We start from the raw sequence: 25,760 nt of genomic DNA on the forward strand, positions 1-25,760 counted from the left end.
AAGAGAAACATGTTGGGTTTCATGAGGTTTATTAAAACAATAAAATTCACTTGACCAGGGTAACTTCTCCACTAGACACCACAGTTTGCCCACTAGAGATGGTCTTGATGTGCGTGTCTCTTCCTGTAAAAAGAGGTAGAAGCATGAGGGGTATTTAAATAAATTCTCAGTTCCTGAAGTCAACTTCCAGCAAGCACTCACTTTTCCTTGTGCAACTTTGCTCACAGGAGCCAGAGGAGGGATGGCACACCGCTGTACTACAGTGGATGAAGATCTAACAGAGGGGGGAAGGGTTAAGCCATAGAATTCACTGTAAAAGCACTGATATTAAGGGTTGAGGTAAGGCTGCAGAGCATACGGTTTCCTGCAGAGGAGCCAGTGATGCTGGATCTACAAATGTGAACATCTTCACAACAAAGCGCTTGTAGTGGGTCGGGAACTGAAGACCAGATGATCCAGCCACTGGAACCAATGTGGTCAGGTAACGATCATCCTGGTAAGGGCATCTGAAAGGCAAAGAGGCAGTCAGAAATGCCTTACAGCACACTAGATGGATAAACACTGGCCTTACTCACCCATCAACCAGAAGATCCCATTGGGGTAGACTGAGTGGACTGGGGGTTGATGTGGCCCAGCAATGTCCCAGCATCAGGACAATGTTGGGGTCGGTCCTCTCCAAAATGTGGACCTCAACATACACAGGCTCACGCAGGACTTTTGTAACTGGATAATCAGCATCACTGTAGTAGGACGTGTACGCCTCGTCCCCTGAGGAAGAATGCAGTGTTTAACTAGAAACTGGAGTTTTAGAAAGGCTTTAGGCATACTTGGGACAAACTCTTACCTTCTGCACAGCCTTTGGTGACACATTGACCATTTGCCAGTCTAAGCTCCACCCTGAGGGGTCCAGGAGCAGCTACTGGTGGAGGTGGAGGAACGGTGTTGACCTCCACAACTAGAGCTTCCACAGAGGTACCAGAGTACCTACACTGGAAGAGAAGCCTGGACAACAAACAGGGAGCTTGTAGTATTTGTCAATGATTCACATTTATGATAAAGCATACATCACTTACTCAAAATGACTATCCCTTGTGATGGAACCAAGCGGTCCGATACCCACTTCATATGAGGAGGTCATTCTGTTTTCATACACCACATATCCACTGTCCTCCTGCAAATAGTAACACTGTTGGCATCTAGTCCATTCTAAGCCATGCAGAACAAAACCACAAGCAGCTACTCGCCATCATGCTTGTGCCACATGCAGTGACAGGGAACTGGTATATAGCAAAGAAAGGTGTGGATCCCACAGGACTGCAAGCTGGATCATTTCCACCGAGGAGACGGACTGAATCCAGGCTCAATCGAGGCAGCGTAACATCTCTAGCCACCACTACCACAAACTGACCATCTCTTATACACTGGACAGTCACTGGAACGAGTTATAAGAGCAGGTTATTGCTGAGGATCAGTTTAACACAAACACCTTTACATTGACTCAACACTCTTACCTGCCTTCCCATAGTAACACTGCTGTCCATTAAAGCAGCAGTTGATAGCAGCACACTCGGCACCACTGATACCAGGTGGTCCACATTGGATCTGCTCATAATCAGCTACAATACATTTGTCAAGGGGCTCTGCCTTTGCCACTGGCTGCTTAGGCTGAAACTGCGGACTAGCTTGTTGAACCTGCTGAGGAAACTGTGGACTAGCTTGTTGAACCTGCTGAGGAAACTGTTGACTAGCTTGTTGAACCCGCTGAGGAAACTGTTGACTAGCTTGTTGAACCCGCTGAGGAAACTGTTGACTAGCTTGTTGAACCTGCTGAGGAAACTGTTGACTAGCTTGTTGAACCTGCTGAGGAAACTGTTGACTAGCTTGTTGAACCTGCTGAGGAAACTGTTGACTAGCTTGTTGAACCTGCTGAGGAAACTGTTGACTAGCTTGTTGAACCTGCTGAGGAAACTGTTGACTAGCTTGTTGAACCTGCTGAGGAAACTGTTGACTAGCTTGTTGAACCTGCTGAGGAAACTGTTGACTAGCTTGTTGAACCTGCTGAGGAAACTGACGACTAGCTTGTTGAACCTGCTGAGGAAACTGACGACTAGCTTGTTGAACCTGCTGAGGAAACTGACGACTAGCTTGTTGAACCTGCTGAGGAAACTGTTGACTAGCTAGCTGTTGAACTGGCTTTTGAACCAGCTGAGGAAACTGTTGACTAGCTTGCTGTTGAACTGGCTTTTGAACCAGCTGAGGAAACTGTTGACTGGCTTGCGGTTGAACCCGCTGAGGAAACTGTTGACTAGCTTGTTGAACCCGCTGAGGAAACTGTTGACTGGCTTGCTGTTGAACTGGCTTTTGAAACAGCTGAGGAAACTGTTGACTAGCTTGCTGTTGAACTGGCTTTTGAAACAGCTGAGGAAACTGTTGACTAGCTTGCTGTTGAACTGGCTTCTGAAACTGCTGGTCAGTTTGCTGGAACATCAGAGCTTGAGGATTCTGGGGCAGATCGCTCCACTTCGGAACAGCATGACAGAAAGCACAGAACCAAACACAAAGTGCCAGAGACTGAACAGCACACCAACTTCCTGCCATTGTTCAACAGCTAGTCACAATGCTGAGATTCTTCTTCTTCTTCTTTTCTATCATGGCGGATTGCAAGCAACTTAAGGTGCATACCGCCACCTACTGTTCATGAGTGTGTAGCAACATTGTTTTACATCTATTAAATTCTATTTTTTAATTTTGTATTCTGAAGATAAATAAATAATGCTTTCCTTAATCTATAAATATCTTTTATATTTCCTTTATTTCCCAATAATCCTTTAAGACTCCATTCTTGGCCTGTCCTTTCAACTACTCTTCTCAATTTCTCCCTTTCAGGTTCATATGTTTTACAATTCATCAATACATGTTCTATATTTTCTATCTCTCTACATCCTTCACATTTATCATTATTTTTCCTCCCTATTAAATATAAATTGTCATTTAAATAAGTATGACCTACTCTTAATCTGATCATTATTATTTCTTCCCTTCGGTTTCTCTCATTAATATTTCTCTTTACTACTGACTTTTGTACTTTATATAATCTTCTTCCTTTTTTATCTTCATTCCACCTTTTTTGCCAATTTTCAATTTCTTTCCTCTTAATAAATGATTTTCCTTCCCCTTTCCCTAAAGGAATTGTAATTGCTATTGCCTCCTCTAAAGCCCTTTTTGCTAATTTGTCTGCCTTTTCATTTCCATTTACCCCTTCATGTGCTGGTACCCAACAAAACCAAATATCAATGCCGCCCCTGTATAATCTAAATAAACTGTGCTGAATTTCTAATACTAAATCTTTCCTATTATTTCCTTCTCCCTGAATACTTCCTAAAGCTGCTTTGGAATCCGTGCATATCACCACCCTATCTGGTCTAACCTCCTCAACCCATTGTAAACTCAATATAACTGCCACCATCTCTGCTGTGAAAACTGATAGTTGATCTGACATTCTTTTAGAAATGTGTATTTTGAACTCAGGAATATATATTCCCATTCCCACACACCCTTTTAAATTCTTAGACCCATCTGAATATATTTTAAGGTAATTATAATAAGAGTTTCTTAAATATATATCAGTCTGTATCCCTATTTCGTTTAAATTCCATTCATTTTTCATTTTAAGAAATCTCATGTCTACATTTATCTCAGGAAATAACCATGGAGGAACAACACTAATTGGATTACATTGTGCTATTTCCTTATCCTCTAATCCAAACTCTTTAATCAATTTGCTTATAACCCATCCAAATCCATTACCATGGAACTTTGAATATTCCCAACAAGTTTTTAGAATTGTTGAAGTTACATTTTCATCCATACTACTTTTAATTTTCATCCAATATACTAAACCTAATTTCATTCTTCTCATTTCCAGTGGAGTTTCTCCAGTCTCTACTAAAAGAGCATTGATAGGTGTTGTTTTCACTGCTCCTGTACATATACGTAAAGCTCTACTCTGTAATCTATCTATCCTTTGTAGTGTTGTTTTAGCTGCTGCTCCATAAATAACACTGCCATAATCTATTATTGATCTCATAAGAGCCCTGTATATGTTTAATAATGACTGTCTATCTGCACCCCAGTTATTTCCAGCCACAGCCTTTAAGAGATTTATAACTTTCTTACATTTAGTTTCCAAGTTATCTATATGCGTTTTCCATGTATAAGAGCTATCTAACCATAGTCCTAGGTATTTAAATTCTGTAACCCTTTCCAACGTCTGTCCATATAATGTCATTGTTCCTATATCAATATTTCTCTTATTTGTGAATACCATAAAACAAGACTTGTTTGCTGATAATTTAAAACCCCATTCATAAGACCATTTTTCTACTTTATTAATTGCTTTCTTAATATTTCCTACTACATGTTTTATATTCTTTCCTCTCATCCATATGGCCCCATCATCTGCAAATAATGCAGATTTAATACATTTGTCAGTATCTGAAAAGATGTCATTAATCATGATATTAAATAAAATTGGGCTTATTACACTACCTTGAGGTATTCCATTTTCCACATTGAATTCTTTTGAATAATCGTTCCCCATCTTCACCCTTATTTTTCTATCCATCAAAAAATTTGCTATCCAATTATACATCTTCCCACCTATTCCCATCTGCTTTATTTTTATAAGTAACCCTTCTCTCCATAATGAATCATATGCTTTTTCTATATCAAAAAATACTACAACCATTATCTCCTTCATTTTTAACGCTTTCTCTATATCATTACTGACTCTAATTAATGCATCCATTGTTGATCTCCCTATTCTAAATCCACACTGGTATCCATTAATTAATTTCTTATGTTCAAGAACAAACCCTAATCTACTGACCACTATTTTCTCCATCCATTTACTTAAATGAGAAGTTAAAGCTATTGGTCTGTAATTATTTGGACTGATTGGATCTTTCCCTGGTTTATTAAATGGTAAAATTGTTGCCCTTTTCCAACTATTTGGTATTGTACCTTCTTTCCATATTTTATTGAATAATTTTAATATTAATTCCAATGTAACTTCCGGTATCTGCCGAAACATAGCATAGCATAATTGGTCCTCCCCTGGAGCTGAATATCCTGTCCCTTTCAATACTGTTTTAATTTCTTTCACAGTTATATTCATGTCTAATGTTGATGTACATTTTCCCAATATATTTTGATGCTTTCCAAGTTTTTGTAGCTTCTGCCTTCTATGAATGTCTGTTAGATGATCACCACTATGAACTGCAGCAAATGTCTCGCCTAATAAATCTGCCTTTTCTTTATTTAAAACTACTATCTCCTGTTCTCTAGCTAAAGCTGGTATTTTAACATCATCCCTTTTCCCCGTCATTTTCCTAAACATTGACCAAACATTCTTTAATTATATTTCTGAACCTATTGAGGAACAATACTCTCTCCATGTTTTCTTTTTTGCTTCCTTAATAGTTTTACGAACCATTGCTCTTTTCCTTTTATATTCAATAAGATTTTCGGTTGTTAAATTTTTCTGTAATATTTTAAATGCCTTATTACGCTCCTTAACCACTTTGCTACATTCATCATTCCACCAAGGCACTACCTTTTTCTTACCTTTTATGATTTTTTTCCTTGGTATGCTATAACTTGCTGCATTTAAAATATGTTCTGTTATCTCCCTTGCACACTCTTCAATGTTGCCTTTTAAGGTAACCATATGACTTGTTTCCTCACATTTAATTTAAAATTTTTGCCAATTTGCTTTATTAAAGCACCATCTTGTTAATATAAAATCTTCTTGCCTGTTTATATTGTCATCAATTATTGTACTTACTGGAAAATGATCACTTCCTATTGTAGACTCCCAGTTGACATCCCATTTACATGAACTAACCAGACAATCAGATATTAATGTGATATCAAGACATGAAACTGTATTTTTATGTATATTTACTCTTGTACCTTTTCCATTATTAAGACAAACTAATGACCTTTCATCCATTATTTCTTCCACTATGCTACCATTATGATCTGTCTTCCTGCTACCCCAAAGACTATTGTGGGCATTAAAATCACCACACCATATTTCTCTTCTATGTATTTTCCCCGCCATCTCCCTAAATATATCACTTTCAAGATTTTTACATGGATTATAATAATTAATAATTTTAATATTTCCATATTTTCTTACATTAAATATTTCTATAATAACACATTCTAATTCTTTATTCATGAGATTTTTCTCATAAGCTATTCCATCTTTAATAAAAATAGCACATCCTCCTCCACTACCATTACTTCTATCCTGTCTTTCTACGCTATATCCAGGAATCTTAAATTCTAAATTAGGTTTTAACCATGTTTCTTGAACGCATATTATATCTGGAATTATTTCTAATTCATAAACAAACTTTTTAAATTCTTGTCCATTGGCAATTAAACTTCTGGCATTCCATTGAAGTATGTGTAAAACCATGATAACAGCTATGATCCTAATCCTGAACATTCTCTATTGTTTCAGTGGTACTCAGAATGGAATGGATCTGTTCTGCTTGAATTTCTTTCATATCTAAAAACCTTCCAGCTGCTGTTACAACTGCTTTGATTTTGTCACTTTTCTTCTTCATTTGTACTGTGATATTAACAATATGACACATGAATGCTACAAAGTTTTCTTTTTTCACCACCATTATATTTTCATCCACTTTACATTTATGCAAACATGTGTTTTGACTATTTGTTGTTGGTACCAAGGTTTGTCTTTGATAAATCTGCCTTTGCTTTGTATTCCCAGCCGAGTTTCTTTGACCTGCTTCTCCCAACCTCATTCCTCCTGTGCTATCTTTCCTCACTCTTTTTAAAGCTTCAGCATATGAAACTCTTTCTGTTATTTTGATTCTTTGCGCTTCTCTGGCTTCCCTTTGTACAACACATCCACCATATGCTGCGCTGTGTTCTCCTCCGCAATTACAACACTTAACCTTAGCATCTTTATCACATTTACCAAATTCATGCGGTCCTCCGCATCGTGCACATCTAGCTTTTCCTTTACATTCCTTTGCAATGTGTCCCATTCTTTGGCAAGTAAAACATCTGAGGGGTTTAGGGATGTAGTCTCTGACTCTGTAATTCATATATCCTAGCTGGATATTTTCTGGCATGGTATTTTCGAATTGAAGAATCACTGCCATTGTATCTTTAAGTTCCCCATCTCTTTTACTTTTAATCCTGATGGCGTCTGTTATTTTCCCTCCTCTAATTTCTTTTTTCACATCCTCCATTGTCATTTCAATTGGAACTCCTGATATTACTCCCCTCAACCTTGCTATAGCTCCTGGAACATATGCTTTAATCCTTTCCCCCATCAAGGTTTTCATTTTGAGTATCTTCTGTTGTTGTGATTCACTGACAGCATGAATTAGCACTTTTCTGTTGTTCATGATTCTAGCCATTTTGATTTTCCCTATTTCTTCCTCTATTGCTTTAGTCAGCTTTATCGGGTGAATAAATCCACCCTCCTCCTTAAATTCCACCATTAATTTATATTCCTCTTCCATGTTTAAGTCATCATTTTCTCGTGAACTCGCTCGTTCGTTTGTTTTTGTCCTTTCGCTAACTTCTGCTCTTGTCTCGCTCTCTTCCGACCAACTTTTTGCCCTTTCTTGTCTCTTCCTCATCATTCTTTTCATTCGTGATGATCTTGAAATCATCCACTCCATCTCATCATTACCACTATTTCCTCCTGATGTAGAAGCCATGTTGCTACATTCAATGAACAGTTTATGCAATCCGCCAAATTCAAATCAAATCCTACCGCCTACGATTCAAACTCCTTCAGTCAGTGCGGGAATACAGAGAACCTCCCGGATATGACGTTGTCCTAGATCCGACCAAAACCCACACACAATGCTGAGATGCTACCCTTCGGTCTTTTTGTACTCTACAGACTTTGGCTAATTAATGATAACCCCACCCTCTTCATTAACAGTCATGATTCTCCAGACTTGCACGAGTGGGAGTTTATGCAACTAGGTGATTCTATTGTTTCTTAAAAGTCCATTTTTCTTGCTTTTCCACCCTTTTGAACATACTTATACCACATTGAGCTGAATTCAGAATAGTATGCTAGTACTATTTCTGCCACTCTGAATTCAGCCTTTTTTATCCTTCAGTAGCTGAATATTATATTAGGTGTTTTAGCTAATCTGGAAATTTTTTATTTTTTTATTTTTTTAACATATCATAGAGTTCTAATGGCAACAGGCCTGTATATTCAGGTTATGATTACCGTTTGTCGGGTGTCTGTTCCCCGAATTAGGAAATACAAAAAACTTCCAAACCCATGGAAGGGTAAAAATGTAATTGATTTTCAACAAATAAAGAAACAGAAATAATACAAATGAACAATTGATAAAGCTTGGGTTGCTGAATATTCTATCCCTTACTTCAAAAGCACTTATTGTTAATGATATGATTACGGACTATAACCTAGATGCGCTGTGTTTGACAGAAACCTGGCTAAAACCAAACAATTGCATTACTTTAAATGAGTGCACCCCGCAATATTACTGTTATAAACATGAACCTCGTCTGAAAGGCAAAGTATAATTCTTTTGAAGTATTAGTGCTTAATGTAACAATATATAGAGCAAATGATAAATCACATTTAAGATTTGTGCTGGCTACTGTATAAAGGCTACCAGGACACCATACAGACTATATCAAAGAATTTGCTGACTTTCTATCAGAGTTAGTACTGGCTGTAGATAAAGTCCTAATTGTTGGTGATTTTAATATACATGTAAATAATGAAAAAGATGCATTGGGATTGGCGTTTAAAGACATTCTTAACTCTATTGGAGTTAGACAACACGTGTCAGGACCTACTCATTGTCGTAATCATACTCTAGATCTAATATTATCACATGGAATCAATGTTGATGTTGTGAAATTCTGCAGCAGAGCGATGACATCTCAGATCATTATCTAGTCTCGTGTAAACTTCATTTAGCCAAGGCTGCATAGCGGACTCCGTGTTACAAGTATGTTAGACCTATCACTTCTGCAAGATTGCTTTATTAATAATCTTCCTGATCAGTTTCATCATCTCAGCATCCCAGATAGCTTAGCAGAATTCGATATTGCAACAGAAACTTTTAACTATCTCTTTTCCAGCACTTTAGACACAGTTGCTCCGTTGCGCTTAAAGAAGATCAAAGAAAATAGTCCAACGCTGTGCTACAACGAGCACACTCAGGCCCTTAAGAGAGCAGCCAGAAAAATGGAGTGAAACTGGAAGAAAACAAAACTAGAGGTATTTCGCAATTTCATGGAAGGAGAGATCGATTGCATACAGAGAGGCCTTAAAAAGTGCTCGATCTGCTTATTTTTCAACCCTATTAGAAGAAAATAAACAAAAACCTAGGTATTTATCCGAAACAGTTGCTAAACTGACGGAAAATAAAGTTTCAAGCCCAGAAGTTTGCAAGCAGCTCAACAGTAATGACTTTATGACCTTCTTCACTTTTAAGATTGATAATATCAGGAAAAAAATTATAACTATGTAACCGTGTACTACAGTATCGCATCAGACAGTGCATTGTTGACTCACTGACGAAAAATTAGATTCATTCATTGCTATGGGAGAGGAAGAGTTTTCTAAACTCGTTAAATCATCTAAATCGACCACATGTGTGTTAGACCCTTTACCGACTAAACTATAGAATGATGCTTCCAGAGGTTATAGATCCTCTTCTCAATATCATTAATACATCTTTGTCACTAGGATACGTAACAAAAACTTTTAAGCTGGCTATGATTAAACCACTTGATAAAAAAAACGCAACTTGATCCTACAGAATTAGTCAATTACAGGCCGATCTCAAATCGACCTTTTCTGTCAAAGATACTAGAAAAGGCAGTATCCTCACAACTATGTTCCTTTTAAGAAAGAAATGGTATCTGTGAGAATTTCCAGTCAGGATTTAGACCGTACCATAGTACTGAGACAGCTCTCATTAGAGTCACAAATGATTTGCTCTTATCATCCGATCGTGGTTGTATCTCGCTATTGGTGTTACTCGATCTTAGTGCTGCATTTGATACTATTGACCACAACATTCTTTTAAATAGACTCGGAAATTATGGTGGCATTAGTGGAAATGCATTAGCATTGTTTACATCATACTTATCTGACCGTTATCAGTTTGTAGCAGTAAATGAAGAGATGTCTTATCGATCAAAAGTTCAGTATGGTGTACCACAAGGCTCAGTTCTAGGACCGATGCTGTTCACTCTGTACATGCTACCCATCAAACATCCATTTTCAAAACGGTTTTCATAGGATGAATTCTGAGTTCGTAAGCTTTCAAATGATAGCTAATTAACTATTAAACTACTACTAAAAATATGCAATATAACTACTAAAATATGTGATATAATAATAAAAAATTATTTATATATATATAATATATATTATACATTTTAGAGGACTTCTTTACTTTTTAAAATATAATTTTATCTTTTTTTATTGATAAATACTAGATTATGTTTTATGAACTTTTAGCATTAAAAACCAAAGTTTCAATTATTAAAAGTGTGCGTCGACTTTTTGTGACAAAGGTCCGAAACTCCTGTAATGACGGCGATTTTTTGAGGCGCACTCTTGTCATAAATTCATATATTACTGTTCAAACATAATTTTTAAGAAAAAACAGTGCTAAAATATCTATTTAAGAGTCTTAGACCTTTCCAACAATATATAGTTTGTCATAATTAGATTAGGATTTAATAGTAATATAGCAAAGTAAAGTCAGATATCCCGTATACGGGATCGTGACAGTTAATAGCAGGAAATTACACGTCATCCAGCATTTTATATCATTTAGACACTCTTAATGTGTAAATAAAACACATTTACACATAATCTTAAGATAATTGCATTTGGAAGATTTAACTTTCAGTAAAAAAATTTGCAATATATTGTAAAACAGTGGTCTCAAACTCAATTCCTGGAGGGCCACAGCTCTGCACAGTTTAGCTCCAACCAGCTCAAACTCACACCTCCAAGGAAGTTTCTAGCAATCCTGAAGACCTTGATTAGCTGAATCAGGTGTGTTTGATTAGGGTTGGAGCAAAACTGTGCAGAGCTCTGGCCCTCCAGGAATTGAGTTTGAGACCACTGTTGTAAAAGGTGTTATGCATTTTTGGGCTGGGTTTTTGTTTCATTTACACTGTTCTGACCACTAGGGGTCACGTGGAGACGGGTGTTGGATTGTTTCAAAGCCTCAGCACAATATGGCACATTTGATTCAACTGTTTCAGTGTTCCACGAAGCCTCAATCTGCCCATCACTAGTGATCTGATTTACAAAAATGCTTCTTGGTTTCAGGTTTAAACTAGGCCTTGGACCGCTACCTCATTGGGATACAACAGTTAAGGGATTAATGCTGAAAGCAGTCTACTTTCAATAAACATTACTGGGACTAGCCTGAAAGAAAATCTGTATCAACCCTGCACTCATCCTTTATCCCAAGATATGATTCCACACTTGCGTGACTGTAAAAAAGCCAACAAGTGACCTTAGAGGGGTTTGGGCATCAATAGATGCAGTTATCCTAGTCCAACCACAAAGTTGTATGTAAAGCCTTAACTTGATATGTAAAACATGAACAGGGGCCCCAAGTTAACAACTAGAACTTGGAAAATAGTAAATTTAAATGGCTTAGGCAGACACTTGGCTGAGAATCTCAACGCACAAAAGAAAAAGGTTTAGTAGTGCAGCCCTAGAAGTCAAACTGAGAACAGTCATGAAACATCCAACCTCAGTCAGAAATGAAAACCAAAGAGAAACATGTTGGGTTTCATGAGGTTTATTAAAACAATAAAATTCACTTGACCAGGGTAACTTCTCCACTAGACACCACAGTTTGCCCACTAGAGATGGTCTTGATGTGCGTGTCTCTTCCTGTAAAAAGAGGTAGAAGCATGAGGGGTATTTAAATAAATTCTCAGTTCCTGAAGTCAACTTCCAGCAAGCACTCACTTTTCCTTGTGCAACTTTGCTCACAGGAGCCAGAGGAGGGATGGCACACCGCTGTACTACAGTGGATGAAGATCTAACAGAGGGGGGAAGGGTTAAGCCATAGAATTCACTGTAAAAGCACTGATATTAAGGGTTGAGGTAAGGCTGCAGAGCATACGGTTTCCTGCAGAGGAGCCAGTGATGCTGGATCTACAAATGTGAACATCTTCACAACAAAGCGCTTGTAGTGGGTCGGGAACTGAAGACCAGATGATCCAGCCACTGGAACCAATGTGGTCAGGTAACGATCATCCTGGTAAGGGCATCTGAAAGGCAAAGAGGCAGTCAGAAATGCCTTACAGCACACTAGATGGATAAACACTGGCCTTACTCACCCATCAACCAGAAGATCCCATTGGGGTAGACTGAGTGGACTGGGGGTTGATGTGGCCCAGCAATGTCCCAGCATCAGGACAATGTTGGGGTCGGTCCTCTCCAAAATGTGCACCTCAACATACACAGGCTCACGCAGGACTTTTGTAACTGGATAATCAGCATCACTGTAGTAGGACGTGTACGCCTCGTCCCCTGAGGAAGAATGCAGTGTTTAACTAGAAACTGGAGTTTTAGAAAGGCTTTAGGCATACTTGGGACAAACTCTTACCTTCTGCACAGCCTTTGGTGACACATTGACCATTTGCCAGTCTAAGCTCCACCCTGAGGGGTCCAGGAGCAGCTACTGGTGGAGGTGGAGGAACGGTGTTGACCTCCACAACTAGAGCTTCCACAGAGGTACCAGAGTACCTACACTGGAAGAGAAGCCTGGACAACAAACAGGGAGCTTGTAGTATTTGTCAATGATTCACATTTATGATAAAGCATACATCACTTACTCAAAATGACTATCCCTTGTGATGGAACCAAGCGGTCCGATACCCACTTCATATGAGGAGGTCATTCTGTTTTCATACACCACATATCCACTGTCCTCCTGCAAATAGTAACACTGTTGGCATCTAGTCCATTCTAAGCCATGCAGAACAAAACCACAAGCAGCTACTCGCCATCATGCTTGTGCCACATGCAGTGACAGGGAACTGGTATATAGCAAAGAAAGGTGTGGATCCCACAGGACTGCAAGCTGGATCATTTCCACCGAGGAGACGGACTGAATCCAGGCTCAATCGAGGCAGCGTAACATCTCTAGCCACCACTACCACAAACTGACCATCTCTTATACACTGGACAGTCACTGGAACGAGTTATAAGAGCAGGTTATTGCTGAGGATCAGTTTAACACAAACACCTTTACATTGACTCAACACTCTTACCTGCCTTCCCATAGTAACACTGCTGTCCATTAAAGCAGCAGTTGATAGCAGCACACTCGGCACCACTGATACCAGGTGGTCCACATTGGATCTGCTCATAATCAGCTACAATACATTTGTCAAGGGGCTCTGCCTTTGCCACTGGCTGCTTAGGCTGAAACTGCGGACTAGCTTGTTGAACCTGCTGAGGAAACTGTGGACTAGCTTGTTGAACCTGCTGAGGAAACTGTTGACTAGCTTGTTGAACCTGCTGAGGAAACTGTTGACTAGCTTGTTGAACCTGCTGAGGAAACTGTTGACTAGCTTGTTGAACCTGCTGAGGAAACTGTTGACTAGCTTGTTGAACCTGCTGAGGAAACTGTTGACTAGCTTGTTGAACCTGCTGAGGAAACTGTTGACTAGCTTGTTGAACCTGCTGAGGAAACTGTTGACTAGCTTGTTGAACCTGCTGAGGAAACTGTTGACTAGCTTGTTGAACCTGCTGAGGAAACTGTTGACTAGCTTGTTGAACCTGCTGAGGAAACTGTTGACTAGCTTGTTGAACCTGCTGAGGAAACTGACGACTAGCTTGTTGAACCTGCTGAGGAAACTGACGACTAGCTTGTTGAACCTGCTGAGGAAACTGACGACTAGCTTGTTGAACCTGCTGAGGAAACTGACGACTAGCTTGTTGAACCTGCTGAGGAAACTGACGACTAGCTTGTTGAACCTGCTGAGGAAACTGACGACTAGCTTGTTGAACCTGCTGAGGAAACTGACGACTAGCTTGTTGAACCTGCTGAGGAAACTGACGACTAGCTTGTTGAACCTGCTGAGGAAACTGACGACTAGCTTGTTGAACCTGCTGAGGAAACTGACGACTAGCTTGTTGAACCTGCTGAGGAAACTGACGACTAGCTTGTTGAACCTGCTGAGGAAACTGACGACTAGCTTGTTGAACCTGCTGAGGAAACTGTTGACTAGCTTGTTGAACCTGCTGAGGAAACTGTTGACTAGCTTGTTGAACCCGCTGAGGAAACTGTTGACTAGCTTGCTGTTGAACTGGCTTTTGAAACAGCTGAGGAAACTGTTGACTAGCTTGCTGTTGAACTGGCTTTTGAAACAGCTGAGGAAACTGTTGACTAGCTTGCTGTTGAACTGGCTTTTGAACCAGCTGAGGAAACTGTTGACTAGCTTGTTGAACCCGCTGAGGAAACTGTTGACTAGCTTGCTGTTGAACTGGCTTTTGAAACAGCTGAGGAAACTGTTGACTGGCTTGCTGTTGAACTGGCTTTTGAAACAGCTGAGGAAACTGTTGACTAGCTTGCTGTTGAACTGGCTTCTGAAACTGCTTTTCAGTTTGCTGGAACATCAGAGCTTGAGGATTCTGGGGCAGATCGCTCCACTTCGGAACAGCATGACAGAAAGCACAGAACCAAACACAAAGTGCCAGAGACTGAACAGCACACCAACTTCCTGCCATTGTTCAACAGCTAGTCACAATGCTGAGATGCTACCCTTCGGTCTTTTTGTACTCTACAGACTTTGGCTAATTAATGATAACCCCTCCCTCTTCATTAACAGTCATGATTCTCCAGACTTGCACGAGTGGGAGTTTATGCAACTAGGTGATTCTATTGTTTCTTAAAAGTCCATTTTTCTTGCTTTTCCACCCTTTTGAACATACTTATACCACATTGAGCTGAATTCAGAATAGTATGCTAGTACTATTTCTGCCACTCTGAATTCAGCCTTTTTTATCCTTCAGTAGCTGAATATTATATTAGGTGTTTTAGCTAATCTGGAAATTTGTTATTTTTTTATTTTTTTAACATATCATAGAGTTCTAATGGCAACAGGCCTGTATATTCAGGTTATGATTACCGTGTGTCGGGTGTCTGTTCCCCGAATTAGGAAATACAAAAAACTTCCAAACCCATGGAAGGGTAAAAATGTAATTGATTTTCAACAAATAAAGAAACAGAAATAATACAAATGAACAATTGATAAAGCTTGGGTTGCTGAATATTCTATCCCTTACTTCAAAAGCACTTATTGTTAATGATATGATTACGGACTATAACCTAGATGCGCTGTGTTTGACAGAAACCTGGCTAAAACCAAACAATTGCATTACTTTAAATGAGTGCACCCCGCAATATTACTGTTATAAACATGAACCTCGTCTGAAAGGCAAAGTATAATTCTTTTGAAGTATTAGTGCTTAATGTAACAATATATAGAGCAAATGATAAATCACATTTAAGATTTGTGCTGGCTACTGTATAAAGGCTACCAGGACACCATACAGACTATATCAAAGAATTTGCTGACTTTCTATCAGAGTTAGTACTGGCTGTAGATAAAGTCCTAATTGTTGGTGATTTTAATATACATGTAGATAATGAAAAAGATGCATTGGGATTGGCGTTTAAAGACATTCTTAACTCTATTGGAGTTAGACAACACGTGTCAGGACCTACTCATTGTCGTAATCATACTCTAGATCTAATATTATCACATGGAATCAATGTTGATGTTGTGAAATTCTGCAGCAGAGCGATGACATCTCAGATCATTATCTAGTCTCGTGTAAACTTCATTTAGCCAAGGCTGCATAGCGGACTCCATGTTACAAGTATGTTAGACCTATCACTTCTGCAAGATTGCTTTATTAATAATCTTCCTGATCAGTTTCATCATCTCAGCATCCCAGATAGCTTAGCAGAATTCGATATTGCAACAGAAACTTTTAACTATCTCTTTTCCAGCACTTTAGACACAGTTGCTCCGTTGCGCTTAAAGAAGATCAAAGAAAATAGTCCAACGCTGTGCTACAACGAGCACACTCAGGCCCTTAAGAGAGCAGCCAGAAAAATGGAGTGAAACTGGAAGAAAACAAAACTAGAGGTATTTCGCAATTTCATGGAAGGAGAGATCGATTGCATACAGAGAGGCCTTAAAAAGTGCTCGATCTGCTTATTTTTCAACCCTATTAGAAGAAAATAAACAAAAACCTAGGTATTTATCCGAAACAGTTGCTAAACTGACGGAAAATAAAGTTTCAAGCCCAGAAGTTTGCAAGCAGCTCAACAGTAATGACTTTATGACCTTCTTCACTTTTAAGATTGATAATATCAGGAAAAAAATTATAACTATGTAACCGTGTACTACAGTATCGCATCAGACAGTGCATTGTTGACTCACTGACGAAAAATTAGATTCATTCATTGCTATGGGAGAGGAAGAGTTTTCTAAACTCGTTAAATCATCTAAATCGACCACATGTGTGTTAGACCCTTTACCGACTAAACTATAGAATGATGCTTCCAGAGGTTATAGATCCTCTTCTCAATATCATTAATACATCTTTGTCACTAGGATACGTAACAAAAACTTTTAAGCTGGCTATGATTAAACCACTTGATAAAAAAAACGCAACTTGATCCTACAGAATTAGTCAATTACAGGCCGATCTCAAATCGACCTTTTCTGTCAAAGATACTAGAAAAGGCAGTATCCTCACAACTATGTTCCTTTTAAGAAAGAAATGGTATCTGTGAGAATTTCCAGTCAGGATTTAGACCGTACCATAGTACTGAGACAGCTCTCATTAGAGTCACAAATGATTTGCTCTTATCATCCGATCGTGGTTGTATCTCGCTATTGGTGTTACTCGATCTTAGTGCTGCATTTGATACTATTGACCACAACATTCTTTTAAATAGACTCGGAAATTATGGTGGCATTAGTGGAAATGCATTAGCATTGTTTACATCATACTTATCTGACCGTTATCAGTTTGTAGCAGTAAATGAAGAGATGTCTTATCGATCAAAAGTTCAGTATGGTGTACCACAAGGCTCAGTTCTAGGACCGATGCTGTTCACTCTGTACATGCTACCCATCAAACATCCATTTTCAAAACGGTTTTCATAGGATGAATTCTGAGTTCGTAAGCTTTCAAATGATAGCTAATTAACTACTAAACTACTACTAAAAATATGTGATATAACTACTAAAATATGTGATATAATAATAAAAAATTATTTATATATATATAATATATATTATACATTTTAGAGGACTTCTTTACTTTTTAAAATATAATTTTATCTTTTTTTATTGATAAATACTAGATTATGTTTTATGAACTTTTAGCATTAAAAACCAAAGTTTCAATTATTAAAAGTGTGTGCGTCGACTTTTTGTGACAAAGGTCCGAAACTCCTGTAATGACGGCGATTTTTTGAGGCGCACTCTTGTCATAAATTCATATATTACTGTTCAAACATAATTTTTAAGAAAAAACAGTGCTAAAATATCTATTTAAGAGTCTTAGACCTTTCCAACAATATATAGTTTGTCATAATTAGATTAGGATTTAATAGTAATATAGCAAAGTAAAGTCAGATATCCCGTATACGGGATCGTGACAGTTAATAGCAGGAAATTACACGTCATCCAGCATTTTATATCATTTAGACACTCTTAATGTGTAAATAAAACACATTTACACATAATCTTAAGATAATTGCATTTGGAAGATTTAACTTTCAGTAAAAAAATTTGCAATATATTGTAAAACAGTGGTCTCAAACTCAATTCCTGGAGGGCCACAGCTCTGCACAGTTTAGCTCCAACCAGCTCAAACTCACACCTCCAAGGAAGTTTCTAGCAATCCTGAAGACCTTGATTAGCTGAATCAGGTGTGTTTGATTAGGGTTGGAGCAAAACTGTGCAGAGCTCTGGCCCTCCAGGAATTGAGTTTGAGACCACTGTTGTAAAAGGTGTTATGCATTTTTGGGCTGGGTTTTTGTTTCATTTACACTGTTCTGACCACTAGGGGTCACGTGGAGACGGGTGTTGGATTGTTTCAAAGCCTCAGCACAATATGGCACATTTGATTCAACTGTTTCAGTGTTCCACGAAGCCTCAATCTGCCCATCACTAGTGATCTGATTTACAAAAATGCTTCTTGGTTTCAGGTTTAAACTAGGCCTTGGACCGCTACCTCATTGGGATACAACAGTTAAGGGATTAATGCTGAAAGCAGTCTACTTTCAATAAACATTACTGGGACTAGCCTGAAAGAAAATCTGTATCAACCCTGCACTCATCCTTTATCCCAAGATATGATTCCACACTTGCGTGACTGTAAAAAAGCCAACAAGTGACCTTAGAGGGGTTTGGGCATCAATAGATGCAGTTATCCTAGTCCAACCACAAAGTTGTATGTAAAGCCTTAACTTGATATGTAAAACATGAACAGGGGCCCCAAGTTAACAACTAGAACTTGGAAAATAGTAAATTTAAATGGCTTAGGCAGACACTTGGCTGAGAATCTCAACGCACAAAAGAAAAAGGTTTAGTAGTGCAGCCCTAGAAGTCAAACTGAGAACAGTCATGAAACATCCAACCTCAGTCAGAAATAAAAACCAAAGAGAAACATGTTGGGTTTCATGAGGTTTATTAAAACAATAAAATTCACTTGACCAGGGTAACTTCTCCACTAGACACCACAGTTTGCCCACTAGAGATGGTCTTGATGTGCGTGTCTCTTCCTGTAAAAAGAGGTAGAAGCATGAGGGGTATTTAAATAAATTCTCAGTTCCTGAAGTCAACTTCCAGCAAGCACTCACTTTTCCTTGTGCAACTTTGCTCACAGGAGCCAGAGGAGGGATGGCACACCGCTGTACTACAGTGGATGAAGATCTAACAGAGGGGGGGAAGGGTTAAGCCATAGAATTCACTGTAAAAGCACTGATATTAAGGGTTGAGGTAAGGCTGCAGAGCATACGGTTTCCTGCAGAGGAGCCAGTGATGCTGGATCTACAAATGTGAACATCTTCACAACAAAGCGCTTGTAGTGGGTCGGGAACTGAAGACCAGATGATCCAGCCACTGGAACCAATGTGGTCAGGTAACGATCATCCTGGTAAGGGCATCTGAAAGGCAAAGAGGCAGTCAGAAATGCCTTACAGCACACTAGATGGATAAACACTGGCCTTACTCACCCATCAACCAGAAGATCCCATTGGGGTAGACTGAGTGGACTGGGGGTTGATGTGGCCCAGCAATGTCCCAGCATCAGGACAATGTTGGGGTCGGTCCTCTCCAAAATGTGCACCTCAACATACACAGGCTCACGCAGGACTTTTGTAACTGGATAATCAGCATCACTGTAGTAGGACGTGTACGCCTCGTCCCCTGAGGAAGAATGCAGTGTTTAACTAGAAACTGGAGTTTTAGAAAGGCTTTAGGCATACTTGGGACAAACTCTTACCTTCTGCACAGCCTTTGGTGACACATTGACCATTTGCCAGTCTAAGCTCCACCCTGAGGGGTCCAGGAGCAGCTACTGGTGGAGGTGGAGGAACGGTGTTGACCTCCACAACTACAGCTTCCACAGAGGTACCAGAGTACCTACACTGGAAGAGAAGCCTGGACAACAAACAGGGAGCTTGTAGTATTTGTCAATGATTCACATTTATGATAAAGCATACATCACTTACTCAAAATGACTATCCCTTGTGATGGAACCAAGCGGTCCGATACCCACTTCATATGAGGAGGTCATTCTGTTTTCATACACCACATATCCACTGTCCTCCTGCAAATAGTAACACTGTTGGCATCTAGTCCATTCTAAGCCATGCAGAACAAAACCACAAGCAGCTACTCGCCATCATGCTTGTGCCACATGCAGTGACAGGGAACTGGTATATAGCAAAGAAAGGTGTGGATCCCACAGGACTGCAAGCTGGATCATTTCCACCGAGGAGACGGACTGAATCCAGGCTCAATCGAGGCAGCGTAACATCTCTAGCCACCACTACCACAAACTGACCATCTCTTATACACTGGACAGTCACTGGAACGAGTTATAAGAGCAGGTTATTGCTGAGGATCAGTTTAACACAAACACCTTTACATTGACTCAACACTCTTACCTGCCTTCCCATAGTAACACTGCTGTCCATTAAAGCAGCAGTTGATAGCAGCACACTCGGCACCACTGATAGCAGGTGGTCCACATTGGATCTGCTCATAATCAGCTACAATACATTTGTCAAGGGGCTCTGCCTTTGCCACTGGCTGCTTAGGCTGAAACTGCGGACTAGCTTGTTGAACCTGCTGAGGAAACTGTGGACTAGCTTGTTGAACCTGCTGAGGAAACTGTTGACTAGCTTGTTGAACCTGCTGAGGAAACTGTTGACTAGCTTGTTGAACCTGCTGAGGAAACTGTTGACTAGCTTGTTGAACCTGCTGAGGAAACTGTTGACTAGCTTGTTGAACCTGCTGAGGAAACTGTTGACTAGCTTGTTGAACCTGCTGAGGAAACTGTTGACTAGCTTGTTGAACCTGCTGAGGAAACTGTTGACTAGCTTGTTGAACCTGCTGAGGAAACTGTTGACTAGCTTGTTGAACCTGCTGAGGAAACTGTTGACTAGCTTGTTGAACCTGCTGAGGAAACTGACGACTAGCTTGTTGAACCTGCTGAGGAAACTGTTGACTAGCTTGTTGAACCTGCTGAGGAAACTGTTGACTAGCTTGTTGAACCTGCTGAGGAAACTGACGACTAACTTGTTGAACCTGCTGAGGAAACTGACGACTAGCTTGTTGAACCTGCTGAGGAAACTGACGACTAGCTTGTTGAACCTGCTGAGGAAACTGACGACTAGCTTGTTGAACCTGCTGAGGAAACTGACGACTAGCTTGTTGAACCTGCTGAGGAAACTGACGACTAGCTTGTTGAACCTGCTGAGGAAACTGACGACTAGCTTGTTGAACCTGCTGAGGAAACTGACGACTAGCTTGTTGAACCTGCTGAGGAAACTGACGACTAGCTTGTTGAACCTGCTGAGGAAACTGACGACTAGCTTGTTGAACCTGCTGAGGAAACTGACGACTAGCTTGTTGAACCTGCTGAGGAAACTGACGACTAGCTTGTTGAACCTGCTGAGGAAACTGTTGACTAGCTTGTTGAACCCGCTGAGGAAACTGTTGACTAGCTTGCTGTTGAACTGGCTTTTGAAACAGCTGAGGAAACTGTTGACTAGCTTGCTGTTGAACTGGCTTTTGAAACAGCTGAGGAAACTGTTGACTAGCTTGCTGTTGAACTGGCTTTTGAACCAGCTGAGGAAACTGTTGACTAGCTTGTTGAACCCGCTGAGGAAACTGTTGACTAGCTTGCTGTTGAACTGGCTTTTGAAACAGCTGAGGAAACTGTTGACTGGCTTGCTGTTGAACTGGCTTTTGAAACAGCTGAGGAAACTGTTGACTAGCTTGCTGTTGAACTGGCTTCTGAAACTGCTGGTCAGTTTGCTGGAACATCAGAGCTTGAGGATTCTGGGGCAGATCGCTCCACTTCGGAACAGCATGACAGAAAGCACAGAACCAAACACAAAGTGCCAGAGACTGAACAGCACACCAACTTCCTGCCATTGTTCAACAGCTAGTCACAATGCTGAGATGCTACCCTTCGGTCTTTTTGTACTCTACAGACTTTGGCTAATTAATGATAACCCCTCCCTCTTCATTAACAGTCATGATTCTCCAGACTTGCACGAGTGGGAGTTTATGCAACTAGGTGATTCTATTGTTTCTTAAAAGTCCATTTTTCTTGCTTTTCCACCCTTTTGAACATACTTATACCACATTGAGCTGAATTCAGAATAGTATGCTAGTACTATTTCTGCCACTCTGAATTCAGCCTTTTTTATCCTTCAGTAGCTGAATATTATATTAGGTGTTTTAGCTAATCTGGAAATTTGTTATTTTTTTATTTTTTTAACATATCATAGAGTTCTAATGGCAACAGGCCTGTATATTCAGGTTATGATTACCGTGTGTCGGGTGTCTGTTCCCCGAATTAGGAAATACAAAAAACTTCCAAACCCATGGAAGGGTAAAAATGTAATTGATTTTCAACAAATAAAGAAACAGAAATAATACAAATGAACAATTGATAAAGCTTGGGTTGCTGAATATTCTATCCCTTACTTCAAAAGCACTTATTGTTAATGATATGATTATGGACTATAACCTAGATGCGCTGTGTTTGACAGAAACCTGGCTAAAACCAAACAATTGCATTACTTTAAATGAGTGCACCCCGCAATATTACTGTTATAAACATGAACCTCGTCTGAAAGGCAAAGTATAATTCTTTTGAAGTATTAGTGCTTAATGTAACAATATATAGAGCAAATGATAAATCACATTTAAGATTTGTGCTGGCTACTGTATAAAGGCCACCAGGACACCATACAGACTTTATCAAAGAATTTGCTGACTTTCTATCAGAGTTAGTACTGGCTGCAGATAAAGTCCTTATTGTTTGTGATTTTAATATACATGTAGATAATGAAAAAGATGCATTGGGATTGGCGTTTAAAGACATTCTTAACTCTATTGGAGTTAGACAACACGTGTCAGGACCTACTCATTGTCGTAATCATACTCTAGATCTAATATTATCACATGGAATCAATGTTGATGTTGTGAAATTCTGCAGCAGAGCGATGACATCTCAGATCATTATCTAGTCTCGTGTAAACTTCATTTAGCCAAGGCTGCATAGCGGACTCCGTGTTACAAGTATGTTAGACCTATCACTTCTGCAAGATTGCTTTATTAATAATCTTCCTGATCAGTTTCATCATCTCAGCATCCCAGATAGCTTAGCAGAATTCGATATTGCAACAGAAACTTTTAACTATCTCTTTTCCAGCACTTTAGACACAGTTGCTCCGTTGCGCTTAAAGAAGATCAAAGAAAATAGTCCAACGCTGTGCTACAACGAGCACACTCAGGCCCTTAAGAGAGCAGCCAGAAAAATGGAGTGAAACTGGAAGAAAACAAAACTAGAGGTATTTCGCAATTTCATGGAAGGAGAGATCGATTGCATACAGAGAGGCCTTAAAAAGTGCTCGATCTGCTTATTTTTCAACCCTATTAGAAGAAAATAAACAAAAACCTAGGTATTTATCCGAAACAGTTGCTAAACTGACGGAAAATAAAGTTTCAAGCCCAGAAGTTTGCAAGCAGCTCAACAGTAATGACTTTATGACCTTCTTCACTTTTAAGATTGATAATATCAGGAAAAAAATTATAACTATGTAACCGTGTACTACAGTATCGCATCAGACAGTGCATTGTTGACTCACTGACGAAAAATTAGATTCATTCATTGCTATGGGAGAGGAAGAGTTTTCTAAACTCGTTAAATCATCTAAATCGACCACATGTGTGTTAGACCCTTTACCGACTAAACTATAGAATGATGCTTCCAGAGGTTATAGATCCTCTTCTCAATATCATTAATACATCTTTGTCACTAGGATACGTAACAAAAACTTTTAAGCTGGCTATGATTAAACCACTTGATAAAAAAAACGCAACTTGATCCTACAGAATTAGTCAATTACAGGCCGATCTCAAATCGACCTTTTCTGTCAAAGATACTAGAAAAGGCAGTATCCTCACAACTATGTTCCTTTTAAGAAAGAAATGGTATCTGTGAGAATTTCCAGTCAGGATTTAGACCGTACCATAGTACTGAGACAGCTCTCATTAGAGTCACAAATGATTTGCTCTTATCATCCGATCGTGGATGTATCTCGCTATTGGTGTTACTCGATCTTAGTGCTGCATTTGATACTATTGACCACAACATTCTTTTAAATAGACTCGGAAATTATGGTGGCATTAGTGGAAATGCATTAGCATTGTTTACATCATACTTATCTGACCGTTATCAGTTTGTAGCAGTAAATGAAGAGATGTCTTATCGATCAAAAGTTCAGTATGGTGTACCACAAGGCTCAGTTCTAGGACCGATGCTGTTCACTCTGTACATGCTACCCATCAAACATCCATTTTCAAAACGGTTTTCATAGGATGAATTCTGAGTTCGTAAGCTTTCAAATGATAGCTAATTAACTACTAAACTACTACTAAAAATATGTGATATAACTACTAAAATATGTGATATAATAATAAAAAATTATTTATATATATATAATATATATTATACATTTTAGAGGACTTCTTTACTTTTTAAAATATAATTTTATCTTTTTTTATTGATAAATACTAGATTATGTTTTATGAACTTTTAGCATTAAAAACCAAAGTTTCAATTATTAAAAGTGTGCGTCGACTTTTTGTGACAAAGGTCCGAAACTCCTGTAATGACGGCGATTTTTTGAGGCGCACTCTTGTCATAAATTCATATATTACTGTTCAAACATAATTTTTAAGAAAAAACAGTGCTAAAATATCTATTTAAGAGTCTTAGACCTTTCCAACAATATATAGTTTGTCATAATTAGATTAGGATTTAATAGTAATATAGCAAAGTAAAGTCAGATATCCCGTATACGGGATCGTGACAGTTAATAGCAGGAAATTACACGTCATCCAGCATTTTATATCATTTAGACACTCTTAATGTGTAAATAAAACACATTTACACATAATCTTAAGATAATTGAATTTGGAAGATTTAACTTTCAGTAAAAAAATTTGCAATATATTGTAAAACAGTGGTCTCAAACTCAATTCCTGGAGGGCCACAGCTCTGCACAGTTTAGCTCCAACCAGCTCAAACTCACACCTCCAAGGAAGTTTCTAGCAATCCTGAAGACCTTGATTAGCTGAATCAGGTGTGTTTGATTAGGGTTGGAGCAAAACTGTGCAGAGCTCTGGCCCTCCAGGAATTGAGTTTGAGACCACTGTTGTAAAAGGTGTTATGCATTTTTGGGCTGGGTTTTTGTTTCATTTACACTGTTCTGACCACTAGGGGTCACGTGGAGACGGGTGTTGGATTGTTTCAAAGCCTCAGCACAATATGGCACATTTGATTCAACTGTTTCAGTGTTCCACGAAGCCTCAATCTGCCCATCACTAGTGATCTGATTTACAAAAATGCTTCTTGGTTTCAGGTTTAAACTAGGCCTTGGACCGCTACCTCATTGGGATACAACAGTTAAGGGATTAATGCTGAAAGCAGTCTACTTTCAATAAACATTACTGGGACTAGCCTGAAAGAAAATCTGTATCAACCCTGCACTCATCCTTTATCCCAAGATATGATTCCACACTTGCGTGACTGTAAAAAAGCCAACAAGTGACCTTAGAGGGGTTTGGGCATCAATAGATGCAGTTATCCTAGTCCAACCACAAAGTTGTATGTAAAGCCTTAACTTGATATGTAAAACATGAACAGGGGCCCCAAGTTAACAACTAGAACTTGGAAAATAGTAAATTTAAATGGCTTAGGCAGACACTTGGCTGAGAATCTCAACGCACAAAAGAAAAAGGTTTAGTAGTGCAGCCCTAGAAGTCAAACTGAGAACAGTCATGAAACATCCAACCTCAGTCAGAAATGAAAACCAAAGAGAAACATG

At 39.1% G+C, this 25,760-nt stretch overlaps 3 protein-coding genes across 3 annotated transcripts; all 3 read right to left on the minus strand.

Moving 5' to 3' along the window:
• Positions 1-12: 12 nt before the first annotated feature.
• On the minus strand, positions 13-3,244 carry LOC143738258 (zona pellucida sperm-binding protein 4-like). Its single transcript, XM_077230294.1, has 9 exons — positions 1,746-3,244; positions 1,512-1,715; positions 1,245-1,432; positions 1,074-1,171; positions 845-1,002; positions 576-768; positions 359-506; positions 202-274; positions 13-123 (listed from the first exon to the last, which is right to left on the minus strand). The coding sequence occupies exons 1-9, from the start codon at positions 2,596-2,598 to the stop codon at positions 47-49; spliced, it is 1,992 nt and encodes a 663-aa protein (XP_077086409.1). The 5' UTR covers positions 2,599-3,244; the 3' UTR covers positions 13-46.
• An 8,622-nt stretch (positions 3,245-11,866) lies between these two features.
• On the minus strand, positions 11,867-14,856 carry LOC143738251 (zona pellucida sperm-binding protein 4-like). The gene is made up of 10 exons (XM_077230284.1): positions 14,293-14,856; positions 13,580-13,899; positions 13,366-13,525; positions 13,099-13,286; positions 12,928-13,025; positions 12,699-12,856; positions 12,430-12,622; positions 12,213-12,360; positions 12,056-12,128; positions 11,867-11,977 (listed from the first exon to the last, which is right to left on the minus strand). The coding sequence occupies exons 1-10, from the start codon at positions 14,825-14,827 to the stop codon at positions 11,901-11,903; spliced, it is 1,950 nt and encodes a 649-aa protein (XP_077086399.1). The 5' UTR covers positions 14,828-14,856; the 3' UTR covers positions 11,867-11,900.
• Positions 14,857-18,797: 3,941 nt separating this feature from the next.
• On the minus strand, positions 18,798-21,821 carry LOC143738252 (zona pellucida sperm-binding protein 4-like). Its single transcript, XM_077230285.1, has 11 exons — positions 21,505-21,821; positions 21,258-21,363; positions 20,512-20,930; positions 20,298-20,457; positions 20,031-20,218; positions 19,860-19,957; positions 19,631-19,788; positions 19,362-19,554; positions 19,145-19,292; positions 18,987-19,059; positions 18,798-18,908 (listed from the first exon to the last, which is right to left on the minus strand). Exons 1-11 carry the CDS (start codon positions 21,790-21,792, stop codon positions 18,832-18,834), a joined length of 1,908 nt encoding a protein of 635 aa, XP_077086400.1. The 5' UTR covers positions 21,793-21,821; the 3' UTR covers positions 18,798-18,831.
• Positions 21,822-25,760: the final 3,939 nt, after the last annotated feature.

The sequence above is a fragment of the Siphateles boraxobius genome, unplaced genomic scaffold (genome assembly GCF_051911475.1).
Source record: "Siphateles boraxobius isolate OS27281-9 unplaced genomic scaffold, OSU_SipBor_1 141, whole genome shotgun sequence".
In the NCBI taxonomy this organism is placed as follows: domain Eukaryota; kingdom Metazoa; phylum Chordata; class Actinopteri; order Cypriniformes; family Leuciscidae; genus Siphateles; species Siphateles boraxobius.